Genomic DNA, 14,995 nt, shown 5'->3' with positions numbered 1-14,995 from the left:
AAAACATTCCTATTCATTAGTTTGTCAAACCATCTTATACTTGATGGGAACATACCTGTAGTAGCTGGAATACATTGATGTAAATAGCTGGAGCCTAATACGCTAGCAACAACTTTGGCAAAATCAGGCACTGGACAGTGGACTTGTGAACATCTACTTCGATATATGGTTTGACTCTTGTTGACAGCTTCTGATTCAGACCTAGATTTTACACAGGTTCTCGCTCTACTACATACTGAATTATAGAAATGTAGGGTCGGAAGGGACTTCAAGAAATCATCTAATCTATCCCCCTGCACGGTGACCATCCCTGACAGATATTCATCTAGCCTGTTCTTAAAATCCTCCAGTGATGGGGATGCCGCAACTTCCCTGGGTAATCCATTCCATTGTGTAGCTATCTTTAAAGTTAGGAAGTTTTCCCTAATTACCTAAATCTCCCTTCCTGTAAACTAAGCCAATTTGGACAGTTAAAATCCCTGGAAGTTAGACCAGATGACCTTTGCAGTCCCTTTTTATATGTCTACGATTCCTTTGGTGGACATGGAGAACAATTGAACATTGTGCTCTTTATAACAACCTTTTACATATCTGTTCACCCCAATTAGTCATGACTTTTTGTTTACACCAAATATTTTTTTTAAGAAAGAAAAAGGTATGAAACTAGAAACTGATGATCAACAGAAATGGCTGCCTGTGTAAGAGTCTATTAGCAAACAATTTGCAAAATTAAAAATTGACATTTGATCTGATGTGATCAAAAATTGATCTGCTCTGTTTAATTTTTTGCTCTTTGCAGATATCTATATGAATCAGCTTTTGTTTGGATGAATGTTCACAAGCAGGGATTTCCCAGAGAACAGCTGTATTTCAGAGCTGAGGATGACATATAATTCAACCAAGAAATGAATTTTGTTTCTAGCAGAAACAAAAACAGTTTACTGTAATTTAAAGATGAAAGCCAGTTTGATTTCACTTATATCAGTGTATACCCAGAGCAAGTTCTCTGGTCCTCTAAGGGTATGGCTAGAGTGCAGGGGGAAAGGGGAGGGGGGCCCGTTTTGGGTATCCCGAAAAAACTCAGCCATGCCCAGCAAATGTATTTGCTCTTCTGTTTTTTTTTGTGGAATAGCAAACACACTCTTTTGGAAGCCCCTGTATTCCTCGTTCCACGAGGAAAAAGGGGGCTTTCGAAAGAGGTTATTTTTCCGAAATTTGGCCCAGTCTAGACAGGGCAAATATCAGAAAAGCCTCTTCCGACAAAAGTATCGGAAAAAGACGCAAAATGTGGAGTGCATTTTACTTATCTTTTTCTGATAGATTCTTGCAGTCTAGATGTACCCAAAGAGTTTCTACTAAGAAAAGAGTCTCATAGAGTGACATGTACAGATGTAAGTCAAGTGTAAGATATTCCACTTCTAGATAAGCCAAGTTTACATACAGCCCCTACTAGCTCAGTTAGGGACAGATTCATTTTGTCTTTTTTCATTTAGTATTTGCTTAACTGACCCTTCAGGTCTGAGTTGACTTCTCAGTTAGAGCACGTCTACACGGCAGTGTTATTTTGGAATAATGGACGTTATTCCGAAATAACATAGTCCATGTGTACACTACAAGCAGTTATATCGATATAATGTCGAACTAATGTCCAGCTGGAGGACGTCTTCCTCCGACTCCTGTACCCCTCATGGTATGAGGAGGAAGGGATGTCGGAGGAAGAGTACTTTCCTGCTGTGTGGACAGCGCCAAAAGCCGAAATAAGCTATTTCAACTTCAGCTATTCAATTGACGTTGCTCAAGTTGCATAGCTTATTTCGGCTTTAGCCCTGCTGGGTAGACGTGCCTCTACAGTTCTATGCATCACAGTACATGCAGTGATTCTGGCCAATGAATAATTAAATTCACATTAGTGTCTGGCCGCCAATAGTGAGTCTGGCTTGTTTCACACCTAGTGGCTGCTGTATCAAGGCAATTATCAAAGGGCGTGTTGTAACCCTTTCTAGAACCCACTCTCAATCACAGGGGGCAATATTGTGATTGTAATGTGAGAATGATCGGGGCTACATATATGCCTAGAATTCTTGTGGTATGTGACGCTATGTAACATGTCTCTTTCCTATTCCAGACCTTAGAAGGACACCAAGGCCCAGTCAAATGTCTGTCCTTCGACCAGTGGCATCTAGTGACAGGAAGCTCTGATGGATTTGTCCTGGGATGGAGCATGGTGGGAAAGCATAAGAGATGCCTAGTAGCTTTCAGGCATCCACAGTAGGTATCATTCGCACGTTGGAATCCATAGATAACCAATCTCTGTGTGTTTCCTGTAGCTCTGACTCAAAGAGGTGAATTCTGTTTCCTGCTTAGGAATGTGTCTGTAGTGTTAATTCACAGTTCTAATGCTTTAATATGTTCCCTGTCCTGCTGGGAGGGGTTTTCGTTGTACAGGAACTTGCTGTTATGCAGTGGAACTGTAGCTCCAGAGTAAGAAACTCCTGCAGAACAGATGGCTCTTGTGACGGGTCAGGACCCCGTTGGGACTGTCACCTGATGTGCTGAGACACCACGGAGTAGGCTTCCCTTGACAGCCTGGGCCTCCTCTAACCCTGTCTTGTTGAGCTTAGCTCTCCCGCCTGCTCCAACTGAGGCTGTGTCTGCACTTGCTCAACAAAACTTTTCTTGTGCCTGGATGCTTACATCCTCCCTGCCCCCGGTGAATGCTGCTTTGCCAGAGCAAAACCTATTCACTGGGGGTAGAAGTATTTTGTCGGCAAAAGCGCAGACACAAAGCATTCACACTTGCCGACTTGCAGGAAGGCTGCGTCAACCCAGCCTTGTCGCTTAACGCTGAATAGTGTCGACACACCCAAGACACAGGGACAGGGCCAACCCCCAAGGCCTTCGATGCAGACTGAAAGCAGCACAGTGTGAGACCTCTTCCCAGCGCTCAAGTACATGTCCCCTTTGGGAGCTGAACCCTAGATAAATCAGTCTTACCCTGTTACAGGGACTGTGTAAGTTCACCCTCTTTCTCAATATAGAGAGAGATTCACAGTTCCTCACTTCCCCAGGTAGAAATTACTTATACTGGGTTTATTACTAAACAAAAGTGATTTTATTAAGTATAAAAAGATAGGATTGAAGTGGTCATAAGCGATAACAGGCAGAACAAAGTAGGTAACTGAACAAAATAAACAAACATGCGAGATAAACTTACTACACTATAAGATACTATTTATATGTAAGATTTCACCCAAAATTTGGTTCTAATGATCATCACAGGGCAGACACCCTCCCATTCGGCCCCCCATTCCTTCTTCCAATTCAGTCTTAGTTGTTCCAGCGTCATCTTGGGTGGGGAAGCTGGGAAGAACAGATTACTTGAATTACCTCATTCCTCAACCTTAAATAAGATTTGCATAAAATGGGAGACCCCTGTTTCCATTTTGACCCTCTCCCAGCTTCTCATGGAAACTTACAGAGCTCAAGATGGGTTTCAGGATCAGGTGACATGGTCACATGTCTCTGCAGCCATTTTTCACAGGCTGACCCACACTTTCCTCGGAATGTTAAACTCTTTTCTAGTTCATTGTCTCTCACTGATGGCTCACCGGAACTGTGGCCTTCTTCGTTGTTATATCCAAAGCATTAGCAGTGGGTGCTTATATCCCAGACCGCTGGCAAATCACCCGCTGTGAATCAAGGAGTTCAGGAAAACAAGACCATTACAAGTTGCAACTGGTCTTAAACACAGTGGTGGCTGTGAATGATGGCTCTGTTCATTTTCTGAGTGTGCATATGTCCAATAAATTGTTTGGACTTCCTAATTTTGACATCCTTTCATTCTGAACAGTAACGATTAGGGGGGAATTTGCCGTCTGACTTTGATCCTCACCAGCCTCTTTTAAACCTGACTAGCTCTTGCATCTAATCTGTAGGCAGAGATGGACCTTTTTTACTCACCATTCCAAAAAGAACTTTGTTACTTCAATCATCTCACGTACGAATAAGGAATGTGCTTCTGCTCTGGTATTTTGTTTTCAGGGAAGTCCTGTATCTAGCGTTTCTGTATCTCCGAGTTATCAGTGGCTGTGCTGATGGAAAAATACGTATATTTAACTTCATGACGGGGACCTGCCTGAAGGTGATGCGGGCCAACAGCAGAGGTGACCCTGTGGTGTCCTTCTGCATTGTGGAAAACAGGTGGGCAGTAGCAGTTGCACTCACACTATGAGCTAGCTAGAAAGATATCTTCTTGCTCAAGAAACCATGTCCCTCTTTTCAGCCCTGAAAGGTAGAACTTTTGTTATGAGGATTACGCTGGTTTATTGAGTATGGCGCACTGTGATATGTTATTCCATTAAATACGTGTGGTGTTCCGGTCTGGATTTCTAGCTAAACTTCCCCAACACATGGAACATTCATATCTGATGTTTTGACTTGAATCTATTTTAAAGACAGGCCAAATCTATAAAGTTCGGTCAAGATCGTGACCTGAATTTCCTAAGTTTGGGTAGATTCAGGATCACACCCACCTTAGCACAGCAGTGTTTTACTGCATTTTCATAGATGCAAGAGATGGAAAAGGCCTACTCGTCATATACAGGCAGTCCCCGGGTTACATACAAGATAGGGACTGTATGTTCTTAAGTTGAATTTGTATGTAAGTCGGACTGGTACATATTGTAGGGGAAACTCTAGCCAAACATTTCTCAGAGCTCAGTTTTATTCTCCCACACCTCACTTCCCTCAGTCCTTTATTCTCAAGCTGAGGTGTCTGCTGAGAAAAGCCGCTCCGCGTCTCCCTGGTCCGCTGGGGGGGGGGGGGCGCTAGTTTCGCGTCTCCCTGGTCTGCTGGGGGGAAGCAGCTAGTGCGGGGTTGCCTCACCCCGTTTGTAAGTAGGGATCTGATGTAAGTCGGATCCATGTAACCCGGGGACTGCCTGTACATCCTTGTAGACAAGAATATGGTTGCTCCCTACTGTATGTTTCCCAGGGGTTTTTTTTCATCCAGATGCAACAGTACAACCACCATTTCCCTTGAAAGCTATTTCACAGCCTAGCAGTCAGAAAACTTTCGTTTAATTTTTCCTTTTCATGATTTCATACTATTATTGCTAGTTGTACATAGCAATGAATGAACGCAACAGTGTACTTTACATTTCAGGTTACATTAACTGGAATATGCTGGGTCTAATCACAAGGGCTGGCAACAAGCTAAACCCTGCTCATTTTCTTATCCCCAACAGACAATTGCAACTTCAATTCTAGTTCCGTGCCTTAGTGTTTGTAACAGCGCACACACAAGCAATCTGTCACGACAGATGACTGCTACTCCATTATTACAATGTGTTTCTTAGCACGGTTCCTCTTCTCTTCCTAGGATGGTGATCAATGCTCTAAGCAGCGTGCTGATGTTCCAGTTTGAGGACGTAGAGTGGGACTACACACTAGAGGCTGATCGAGCGGAAGAAACACAGGATAAGGAAAAGCAGAAAGACATTAGGATCAAAATGCAGGGCTATCAGCACGATCGTGCTCGACGCGCCAAACGGGATGCAGCTAGCCACAGGAAGATATATCAATATCCCACGGAGCAAGCAGATGAGGACCAGATAATGTTGTCATACATGATTCGCCGTCAGTCAGCAAGGAACTCTGGGGCACCTCCAAGTACTAGTCTATCTTACATGCTATAAGCCGGCTCCCAGGAGCTCCGGCTACAGACCCTGCTCCCAGGGAGCCATATTGCACTGTGGGCTCTGCCAGCCCCACTCCTGGGGCACCTGCCCCGCTACCAGTAGGGAGCTGACTGCCCTGCACTGCGGGCTCCAGTATAAGACTTATACTGCAGCCGGCATGTGCCAGGAGCCCACCTGCTCTACTGCGGCACTCACAGCGCAGAGCAGATGGCTCCCCAGGAACGGGGGGGCATCCCTCACTATCCCTTCTCTAGTCCCACCCGGCTGTACATCCCCCAAAATAGGTAACCACATAATCAGTAGGAATTTTAACTGTTACACAGTAAGGCTGTGTCTACACTGGCATGAATTTCCGGAACTGCTTAAAACGGAATACTATTCCGTTTTCAGTTTTTCCGGAAAAGGAGCGTCTACATTGGCAGGCTGCTTTTCCGGAAAATCCCTTTTTCCGGAAAAGCGTCTGTGGCCAATGTAGACGCGCTTTTCCGGAAAAGAGCCCTGATCGCCATTTTCGCGATCGGGGCTTTTTTCCGGAAAAGACTACTGGGCTGTCTACACTGGCCCTTTTCCAGAACAGTGTTCCGGAATAAGGACTTATGCCCGAGCAGGAGCAGAATAGTTTTTCCGGAATAGCGGCTGATTTTGTACAGTAGAGCGTCGTTGCTTTTCCGGAAATTCAAGGGCCAGTGTAGATAGCTCGCAGCTTATTCCGGAAAAGCGGCTGATTTTCCGGAATAAGTGGCCCAGTGTAGACACAGCCTAACTGTTTTTAAGGCTTTTTTACAACCCTAAAATCTAGTTAGTTTAGAAAAACGAGTTAGGAAATATTTTCAGGTACCCACTATTCTTACCAAATCCCCACCATCCTCCAGGGATGTTGTACAAGATGGCTGCTGCATTTCACTGGTGCTACGAATTTTGTAAGGCCCTTTAGGATCCTGCTCAAAGCACAGCGCGATAGACATTTGAGGCCCTAATTCAGCAAGCTATTCGTGTGTCTGACTTTAAGTACGTGCAAAAGTTTCAGAGGGGGAGCCGAGTTAGTCTGTAAGACGAAAAACTTAAAAAACAACATTTTTTCTAGCACTTTAAAAACTAACACAACATGTAGACGGTGTCAGGAGCTTTCGTGGGCGCAGCCCACTTCTTCAGATGACCACCGGAGTGATGAAGGTCCTGTTTCTGGACCTCCAACACTCCGGTCATTTGAAGAAGTGGGTTGTGCCCACGAAAGCTCATGATCCCATCTACATGTTGTGTTAGTCTTTAAAGTGCTACCAGACTGTTTGTTTGTTTTTTAAAGTGTGCGAGCAGTCCTACTGACGTCAGTGGGATTAATCAAATGCTTAAAGTTAGGCATATACTTAAGCACTTGCTGAGGGATGCATGAATTAGTACTTATTTTTACATTACTCCCATAGTATCAGTCTTAGCAACGTCTATGATTAGACTTTGTAACTACCATGAAGACCAAATCCATACAGGTTTATACTCTTCAAACTATAACATCCTGATACAGTTTGAGACTATGGATGGCTACTGAATCCAAATTGCCATGCAAAAATCTGCATGGCTGAGCTTGTGCTGTACAATGCGGAGCCCCACATGTCTGAGACACTATGAAGCTTGGCCCTTTGGGTATGTCTAGACTGCATCCCTCTGTCGGCAAAGAAATGCAGATTAGGCAGGTCGACATTGCAAATGAGGCAGGGATTTAAATATCCCATGCCTAATTTGCATAAAAATGGCCACCTTGTTTTGGAGACTCAGCACTTTGTTGGCAAAAAGCGGCAGTCTAGAGGGGGATCTGTTGAGAAAGAAACCCTTTTTCAACAGATCCTGTAAACCTCCTTGCAGGAGGCATAAGGGATCTGTCGAAAAAGGCTTTCTTTCTCGACAGATCGCCCTCTAGACTGCCGCTTTTTGCCGACAAAGTGCTGAGTCGGCAGAATGCGGCGGCCTTTTTTATGCAAAAAAGGGATAGTTAAATCCCTGCCTCATTTGCAATGTCGACCTGCTTAATCTGCATCCCTCTGCCGACAGAGGGATGCAGTCTAGACATACCCTCTGAGTCCTAAAATATTCATTAGAACAAAAACATTGAGACGAAATTCACAACTGAGGGTATGTCATGACTCCGCCATTTGGCCCTGTCTAGAAAAGCCTCTTTCGGAAAAGCAATCGGAAACAGCTACGCAAATTTCAGAGCGCAATTTGTGTAGCTTTTTCCAAAAAGAGGTTATAGTGTAGACATAGCCTTAGATTCCATTACAATCCTTAAGTGCAGAACCATTAGGCCTTACTTTCATAAATGCCGGGCCATCTCAGCTACTTGGAATTGTTATAACAGTCGTGTGGCATTAACGCTCAATGCACTCATTTACCTGTCTGAAGACCCATGCGTTGAAAGGAGATTGGTAGAGCCCTGCAAATCCGCGAATAGCTGCTTTACATCCATGGATGTCCACATCTGTGGATGTGGATGGCTGCATCCCATTTTTGAGGATATGGAGGGGTATAAAGATACAAATTTTGTATCAACGCAGGGCTCTAGAGATAGGCAATTGAGAGGGAATAAACCAGATTCTAACCTCTGTTCCAATCAATGTGAACCCTCAGAATCATTGATTGTAGAATCTCTGGAATTAAGCCAACATAATTCAGATCAGAATGTGCCCTAGCAAGGAGGCATGGAGTTATCATCTTCAAAGCTTCTCGGACGCTTTTAGCTTGTCAAACATTTGTGGATATTTTTCAACCATGGCTCGCTAACTTCAGAAGTTCAACCAAAACCAAAAGAGTAACCGAAAGCCAGAAGACTCAGCAGTGCATAGATATGGGCAACCTTTCAGATCTTAACTCCACAAGATTAACCCGCTTCTCTCTTTTGTAGGTCTCCACTATGAATTTGTGAAGACACCTGTTCGCCGGCCAAGTCAGATTTTGCAAAGGAGTATGGGTTGCCTTGATATACAGCCGGACCAGAAGAAAAGGTTTGCTCTTCTTGGGAGACAACAGACCTATAGCAGCGATTCAGAGGATTCAGGTCGAACATATGGTGCAGCAACACCGCGAAGTTTACCAGAGTCTGGTAAGAGATCTTAGTGGCTAGACAGTCTGGTGGCGGTTGCCTTAGAACTAGTGAAGATAGACTAATAATATGGTAAGGGGGATATGCTCTGGGTAAAAGGCCTGAAGTAAATGAGAGGTTTCATCTGGAGTCTGCACTGAGTAAGCTGATTCCTTTGAGGCACACAATGGTTATGGGGCTGTTTTAGGTGGGGCAGATGAACAGACATTAAGTCACATGATCTCTTCTAAGTGTGAAAAGTTCTGTGATATGTGGGCCCATTTCCTCCCCTGTAGAGTTATTGCTACACTTTAGATTTTCTTATACATTTCAAAGTCACTTTGATCTACTTTAAAAAGTGGGGAGGGAAGGAAAGGGTTTACATAAGTTCTCAGAAGAAATGGTTAGCATTTAAACACCAATCTTAGTTTGCTCAAGAAATCACTCTGTAAACGCATTTTGTTCCAACGTGTTTGGATCTCGCGTTTGCATCAGGTCTATCCCTACTGCACATTCCTTACATTTACCGACAGCTGGCAAGACAAGAGTCCTTAATGCTGGGTGCTCTATACTGTGGTATGTCTCATTTTGAAAACTCTACCATTTCTTAACCTTGGGCATAATCATACGATCTTGGAATAATGAGGAAAGATGGTGACTGGCCCCAAGTGTCCATCAAACAACAGAGGCCACTCCTGAAAACGTTCAGATATCAGAAAATCCATGCCTTGATCATCTTGGGTATGTCTAGACTACATGGCTCCGTCGACAGAGCCATGTAAACTAGTTTACCCGGCATAGTCAATGAAGTGGGGATTTAAATAATCCACGCTTCATTAAAATAAACATGGCCACCGCGCTGTGCCGACAATCAACTGATTGGGCATTGCGCGGCAGTCTAGACATGGATCTGTCGGCTGGGGAAGCCGACAGATCTGTGTCTAGACTGCCGTGCTGTGCTGGATCAGCTGATCGTCAACACAGCTTGGCGGCCATGTTTATTTTAATGAAGCGTGGATTATTTAAATCCCCACTTCCTTGACTATGCCAGGTAAACTAGTTTACATACCCCTGGAGATTTCAAATTCTAATCCAGCTCAGATATGTAATGGCCAGAAGTTGTTACCATCTCATTGTTCTTCAGCAGTTTATACTGGAAACGGACTTGGCATTTTGGGTCCACTTCCTGGCATCCCTCTCATAAGACCCAGTTCTGTTCACATAAGAAACCATGGCTTCGAGAAAACTAGGACAGGTGTCAAGGCACCCACAAACAATTGTCCATCCACTATCCTAAGTAATTTTAGTACCAACAGGCACTCAACTGAAAACTAACATAGAATTGTCACCACTGTTGGTGACCAGGGTCAAAGAATGATGGTGACTGAAGCCACAGGGAGTCTTCTGCTAGCCTTAGGACGGTCACACATTAGACAACACAGTGCTGGGAAAGCGTGCCTTGCTGCTTCCCATACTGTGCTTGTTTTGTGGGTGAACATTCACTCTCTAGGACTGTCAATTTAATGCCCATCATCAGTCCCCTTTTGGGACTCTAGCAAGGATCAAACAGGCTACCACTAGCACAACCTCCTCTTTCATATAATTGTGTGTGTGTATATATATATATAGAGAGAGAGAGTCAGATAACTTTCTTTTCTTCATGTTTATGTTTGGAAATAGATATCGAATCTGGTTACGATTCTCCAGCCCACACACCTTCCTTTGCTGAAAGAGCTGAGGCTGCTTTACAGGGTATGAAGAAATGGGGCCCGCATTGTCCCATTTCTCCTGACCAGATCCTCTTGACTGTCAGCACGCTGCAGCACGCCTACAAGCCAGACCAAGTCAGTTCCAATATGATGCACAATGTGAAAATCAGGGATGCCTGGGGACCTCCTCTGCGTCCCCAAGAACGCTCTAAGAAGATGGCAACCTCCAAAATCCTTAAGCAAGAGAAAGAGGACCCATCAGCCCAACTCAGATACATCAAATCTGCCAGTGGCTCACTGCCTATGAAAAGAATCTCAACCCCATTTGAAACCAAAAGACTGAAGCTGAACTTGAAGAACTCTTTGCACGGGTCAGCAGTGAGCTCCTTTATTCCTGCTCCTGTGATTGTACGCTCCAAGTCATGCTGCAGCTTGTCAGAAGAAAAGAAGGTTCATACCGGCCATGGCAGAGCCACTTCCTTGTCGGCAGGTGGGGGTCAGCTGATCGGCCACATAACAAGCTCATCTGAATCCATCAAATCGACGCGCATGATGATCGCACAAACTAAAATTGAAAGTGGGTTCCGGCGAGAAACTCCCCTCTTCTTACAAACTGCAAATCCTTACCGGAACAACTGTGGATTCAAGCTTCTGACACTGAAGCAGATGAAAATGTGTGGAGAAGCAACTGCTGTTGAGTATCAAGCACACCGAACAAAACGTATCGCAGACCAGCAAAAAGAATGCAGGAAGGCCTGGTTAAAGAAAATTAAAGGCCTTCCCATAGATGATTTCACCAAGGAGGGAAAAATCGCTGCTCCTGAACTTGGGTTTAATGTGTATGTCTGAGCTAAGGCACACTACCAGCTCTTTTAAAGGAAGAAATGCAAACAACTTTGGGATTTGGGGGTTGCTCAAATTGTTTGATTCAGCTGTGGTCCCCATTTGAGGATATCATCTCATGACTCTATCAGGGGCGGGGGGAAGAATTGTATAAGGAACACTGTATGATTCTTCAAGAAAATATTACGAACATAATTAAATAGCCCTCACAGCAGCCCATGAGATTATTATTTAGGTGGGCCTAGTATTAATGTAGACTGATTGAAATGTGATCATTAGTATCTCCCCTCGTGATCACCCCACCATGCTATGCTTCACAGTTTTCCTCATGAGGTCTCATGCACGCTCCAGCAGGCCAATCATTTGACCCACATTTCAAGGAAGGGGTGCCTACCCCTTGCAACTGTAGGGATGGCTCACCAGAACTCTGATAGCCTCATCAAATGTGCATATTTATTATATGAAATAAATATCTCCAACCATAATTTCTTCTTGTACTTGTATCTTCCATGTTGGACTAGAATTGAAACAGCTGGTTCTCCGAAAAAGAACTGTAAATATAGGCAGAAGGTATCGAGGAGCCTTGCACATCTCTACCTAGTATAGATTGCTTCTGTGCTCAAAAATTTACATGGGTTTTCCTAGGAGACCAATTCTATTAAATTACTGTTGAGTTCCCACTGAACAGCAGGTCAGCAAAAGGCCCAACTATCACTTATGTCTTGTTTAAATCCAATCTGGGGGCTTAAATGGGATGAAAATAGTGCACAGGCCAACTGCTAGGTCTCAGCACAGGGATGAATTCCATCCTTATCTTCCCTAGAAATTTAAACTTGATTTCTAACAGTTGCGTTACTGTCTTCACACAATGCAGGCGCACAGTCAACCTGTGGAACTCCTTGCCAGAGGATGTTGTGAAATCCAAGACTATAACAGAGTTGAAAAGAGAAGCTAAATACATTCATGGAGGATAGGTTCATCAATGGATGTTAGCTAGGGTTGGCAGGAATAGTGTCCCTACCCTCTCTTTGTCAGAAGCTGGGAATGAGTGACATGAAATGGATCACTTGATTCTCCCTATTCTGTTCATTCCCTCTGAGGCAGCTGGCGTAAGGAATGTAAAATCCCATTTTAAAAGTTAATCGTAACATTTAACCAGTTAATCGGGATCCCACAGGCAGGGAATTGCTCTGGCTAGACCAGGTCTGCCAGAAGAAGCATCGGCCAGGCTGGGCCAAGCCTGCTGTGGCCAGGGCAGGGGTTAGCTCTGGCCGGGCCAGGCCACCGGTTAACCTTTTACATTCCTAACTGGCATTGGCCACCATCGGAAGATAGGATACTGAGCTAAATGGACTTTTGGTCTGACCCATTATGCCTGTTCTTATTCTGCTAACAAGTCAGTGCAGATAACTCCAGATTACTCATCGCTAATTGACACCATGCAGAACAGGATTTGTTCTAGCCAATACTGACCAGTCAGTTGTCAGCATGGTCACCTAAATCCATATTTAAAAATGGTTGGATATGATATTTGCTAGTGAAGACAAGCCCTGGCAGTGCATGGTCCCATCTTCCCACTGAACAGACTGGGACCAGTGAGTCAACTATACGAATGTGTCAAATTACTTATAAAATGTTGGCAAATCTTAGGTCTTGGCTTCATATTTGGTATCTGCAAGGTACAGACAAGCACAGTAAGTGGATTAACCAGTCTACTCAGGGTTCTTATACAATATCACGACATACAATTTTGGTGTGTTCACCAATGCCCAACTCCCTCCCTCAGCAGCAATATTCTCCTCCATCTGTAGTTTACAAAATTAAATATTGTTGCCTTTAATTAGAACATCAATGGACACTGTTAACCACAAAATCATATTAAATCTCTTCTGTCGATCATGTAACCTGTGATAATTAAACAAAACTAATTTATTTCAAGCTCCTAGTTTCATGTTTGTTTGCATTTCCATTTATTTTGAATGTGGTAACTAAGTTTCTTGGTAGGAGTCAGTTTCACATGTGGTTTTCATACACCAGCTCAATGCTGTAGCACAATCAAGGCTCTTGTTTGTGCTCTTTATTACCATGTTTGGCCTGATCCAGACAGGTGCTGTCCACCCATAACGCTGAGTCTTGCCTAAGGGAACGGGGAGTCTCACTAGGGATGTAAAATCATGTTTAATTAAATTAGCTGCTCTCCGGGTACCAGGTAACCCGTTAACATCCCTAATTCTCACCTTCTCCCAGGCCCTTCACTGCCAGCATTTTCACTAGCATTTTGATGTCGGGATCCAACCAGTTATGTGCTTTAAGTATTTATTTATAGGGATAATAGAAAATCATGATATAAATGTTCATACTCATCCCCACTCATGGGCAAGTACAAATTGGTAGAGACACAACACTGTTGGGAATAAGCAAAGTTAAAGATATACACAATGAAAATACTTCTTGAGTCACTCACTGATTTTGTACTCATTTAAATAATTACTGATTCCACATATTATACAGGAGGTAAGCAAACTTATTCTTTCTCAGATCTCCACGTTGGAGAAATGGTGAGGAACAAGCCTTAAGTATTTTTTATTATACTAGACAAAACAGTTAAGCCCCAATATAATTTCCAATGACATTACCTACAGTTTTGCTACAAAGATTCACAAACAATGAAAAGCAGAATTTTTTAAAATATTATTTTAAAAAACGATTGTCTGTGTAAAACTACTATGCCAAGGGTCTAATCGGCATTGTGTATGGAAAAAAGTAATTTCTGCTTCCTAAAGTAACTTTAAAAACATCAAAAAGTCTAGTAGCACCTTAAAGACTAACAAAATGAGGATGGTACCATGAGCTTTTGTGGGCTTAAAGCTCATGATACCATCTACATGTTTTGTCAGTCTTTAAGGTGCTACTAGACTTTTTGGGTATGTCTACACAGCAAAGTTATTTCAAAATAACTTTACTAGTGTCTACACAGCCAAACCGCTATTTTGAAATTAATTTGAAATAGCGAAGCACTTATTTCAAATTTGGTAAACCTCATTCCACAAGGAATAATGCCAAATTTGAAATAGATATTTCAAAATAAGTGCTGAGTAGACATATCGAAATAGGAGGCCTCCAGCCTTCCCAGGGTGCCCTGGTGACCACACCAGCCTCAACCAAGAACACTCCTTTCCCTCCCCGCTTCCCTGGAGCCCTTAAAGGGGTTGACTCTGGTCACAGTGCCTGTGCCAGCTCCAAGCCTGCCACCCTAAGCCAGTAGTCACTGCCCCTGACCCAGTGGCCCCAAAACATGAGTCAGCAAGCCACTGGCAGCCAGCCCTCCACTGCTCCCCAGGAGCAGTCTGCCAGCTCCCAGGAGCCTGCCAGGGCCCGGAGAAGGCAGGCGCCTTCCTGGTCCAGGGTAGAAATCATGGACCTTAAGTCAGGTTTGGAGGGGATGCCTCCAACTTCCATGATCTCTGCACTAGATGGAGGAACTCAGCTGTCTATGGCAGGATAGTTGCCAGCCTGGCCACCAAAGGCCACATGCAAACCCAAGAGCAGGTTTGCATGAAAATCAAGTTGGTCCAGCAAGACCCCCAACCCTGAGCTTCCCCTCCCCCATCTTCCCCTTGCTTCCCCCTTCCAGCTCCCTCCTCCCAGATTTCCCCCTCCTCTCCCCCACCTCC

The 14,995-nt window shown here is 44.0% G+C and overlaps 1 protein-coding gene across 1 annotated transcript in view; it reads left to right on the top strand.

Annotated features, from left to right (window-relative positions):
• The window catches only part of FBXW10B (F-box and WD repeat domain containing 10B), a 28,111-nt gene extending 16,305 nt beyond the window's left edge, over positions 1 to 11,806 (top strand). The window contains exons 10-14 of the mRNA XM_075903504.2: positions 2,126 to 2,268; positions 4,042 to 4,200; positions 5,381 to 5,670; positions 8,593 to 8,790; positions 10,450 to 11,806. Of these exons, the coding sequence (XP_075759619.1) occupies positions 2,126 to 2,268; positions 4,042 to 4,200; positions 5,381 to 5,670; positions 8,593 to 8,790; positions 10,450 to 11,327 (1,668 nt within the window). The 3' untranslated portion in view covers positions 11,328 to 11,806. The remainder of the gene's footprint in view (positions 1 to 2,125; positions 2,269 to 4,041; positions 4,201 to 5,380; positions 5,671 to 8,592; positions 8,791 to 10,449) is intronic.
• The last annotated feature ends 3,189 nt before the right edge of the window (positions 11,807 to 14,995 follow it).

This window comes from Pelodiscus sinensis, chromosome 20 (assembly GCF_052426305.1).
Source record: "Pelodiscus sinensis isolate ZL-2025 chromosome 20, ASM5242630v1, whole genome shotgun sequence".
NCBI classification, from domain to species: domain Eukaryota; kingdom Metazoa; phylum Chordata; order Testudines; family Trionychidae; genus Pelodiscus; species Pelodiscus sinensis.
This window is presented reverse-complemented; position numbering and strand designations above follow the sequence as displayed.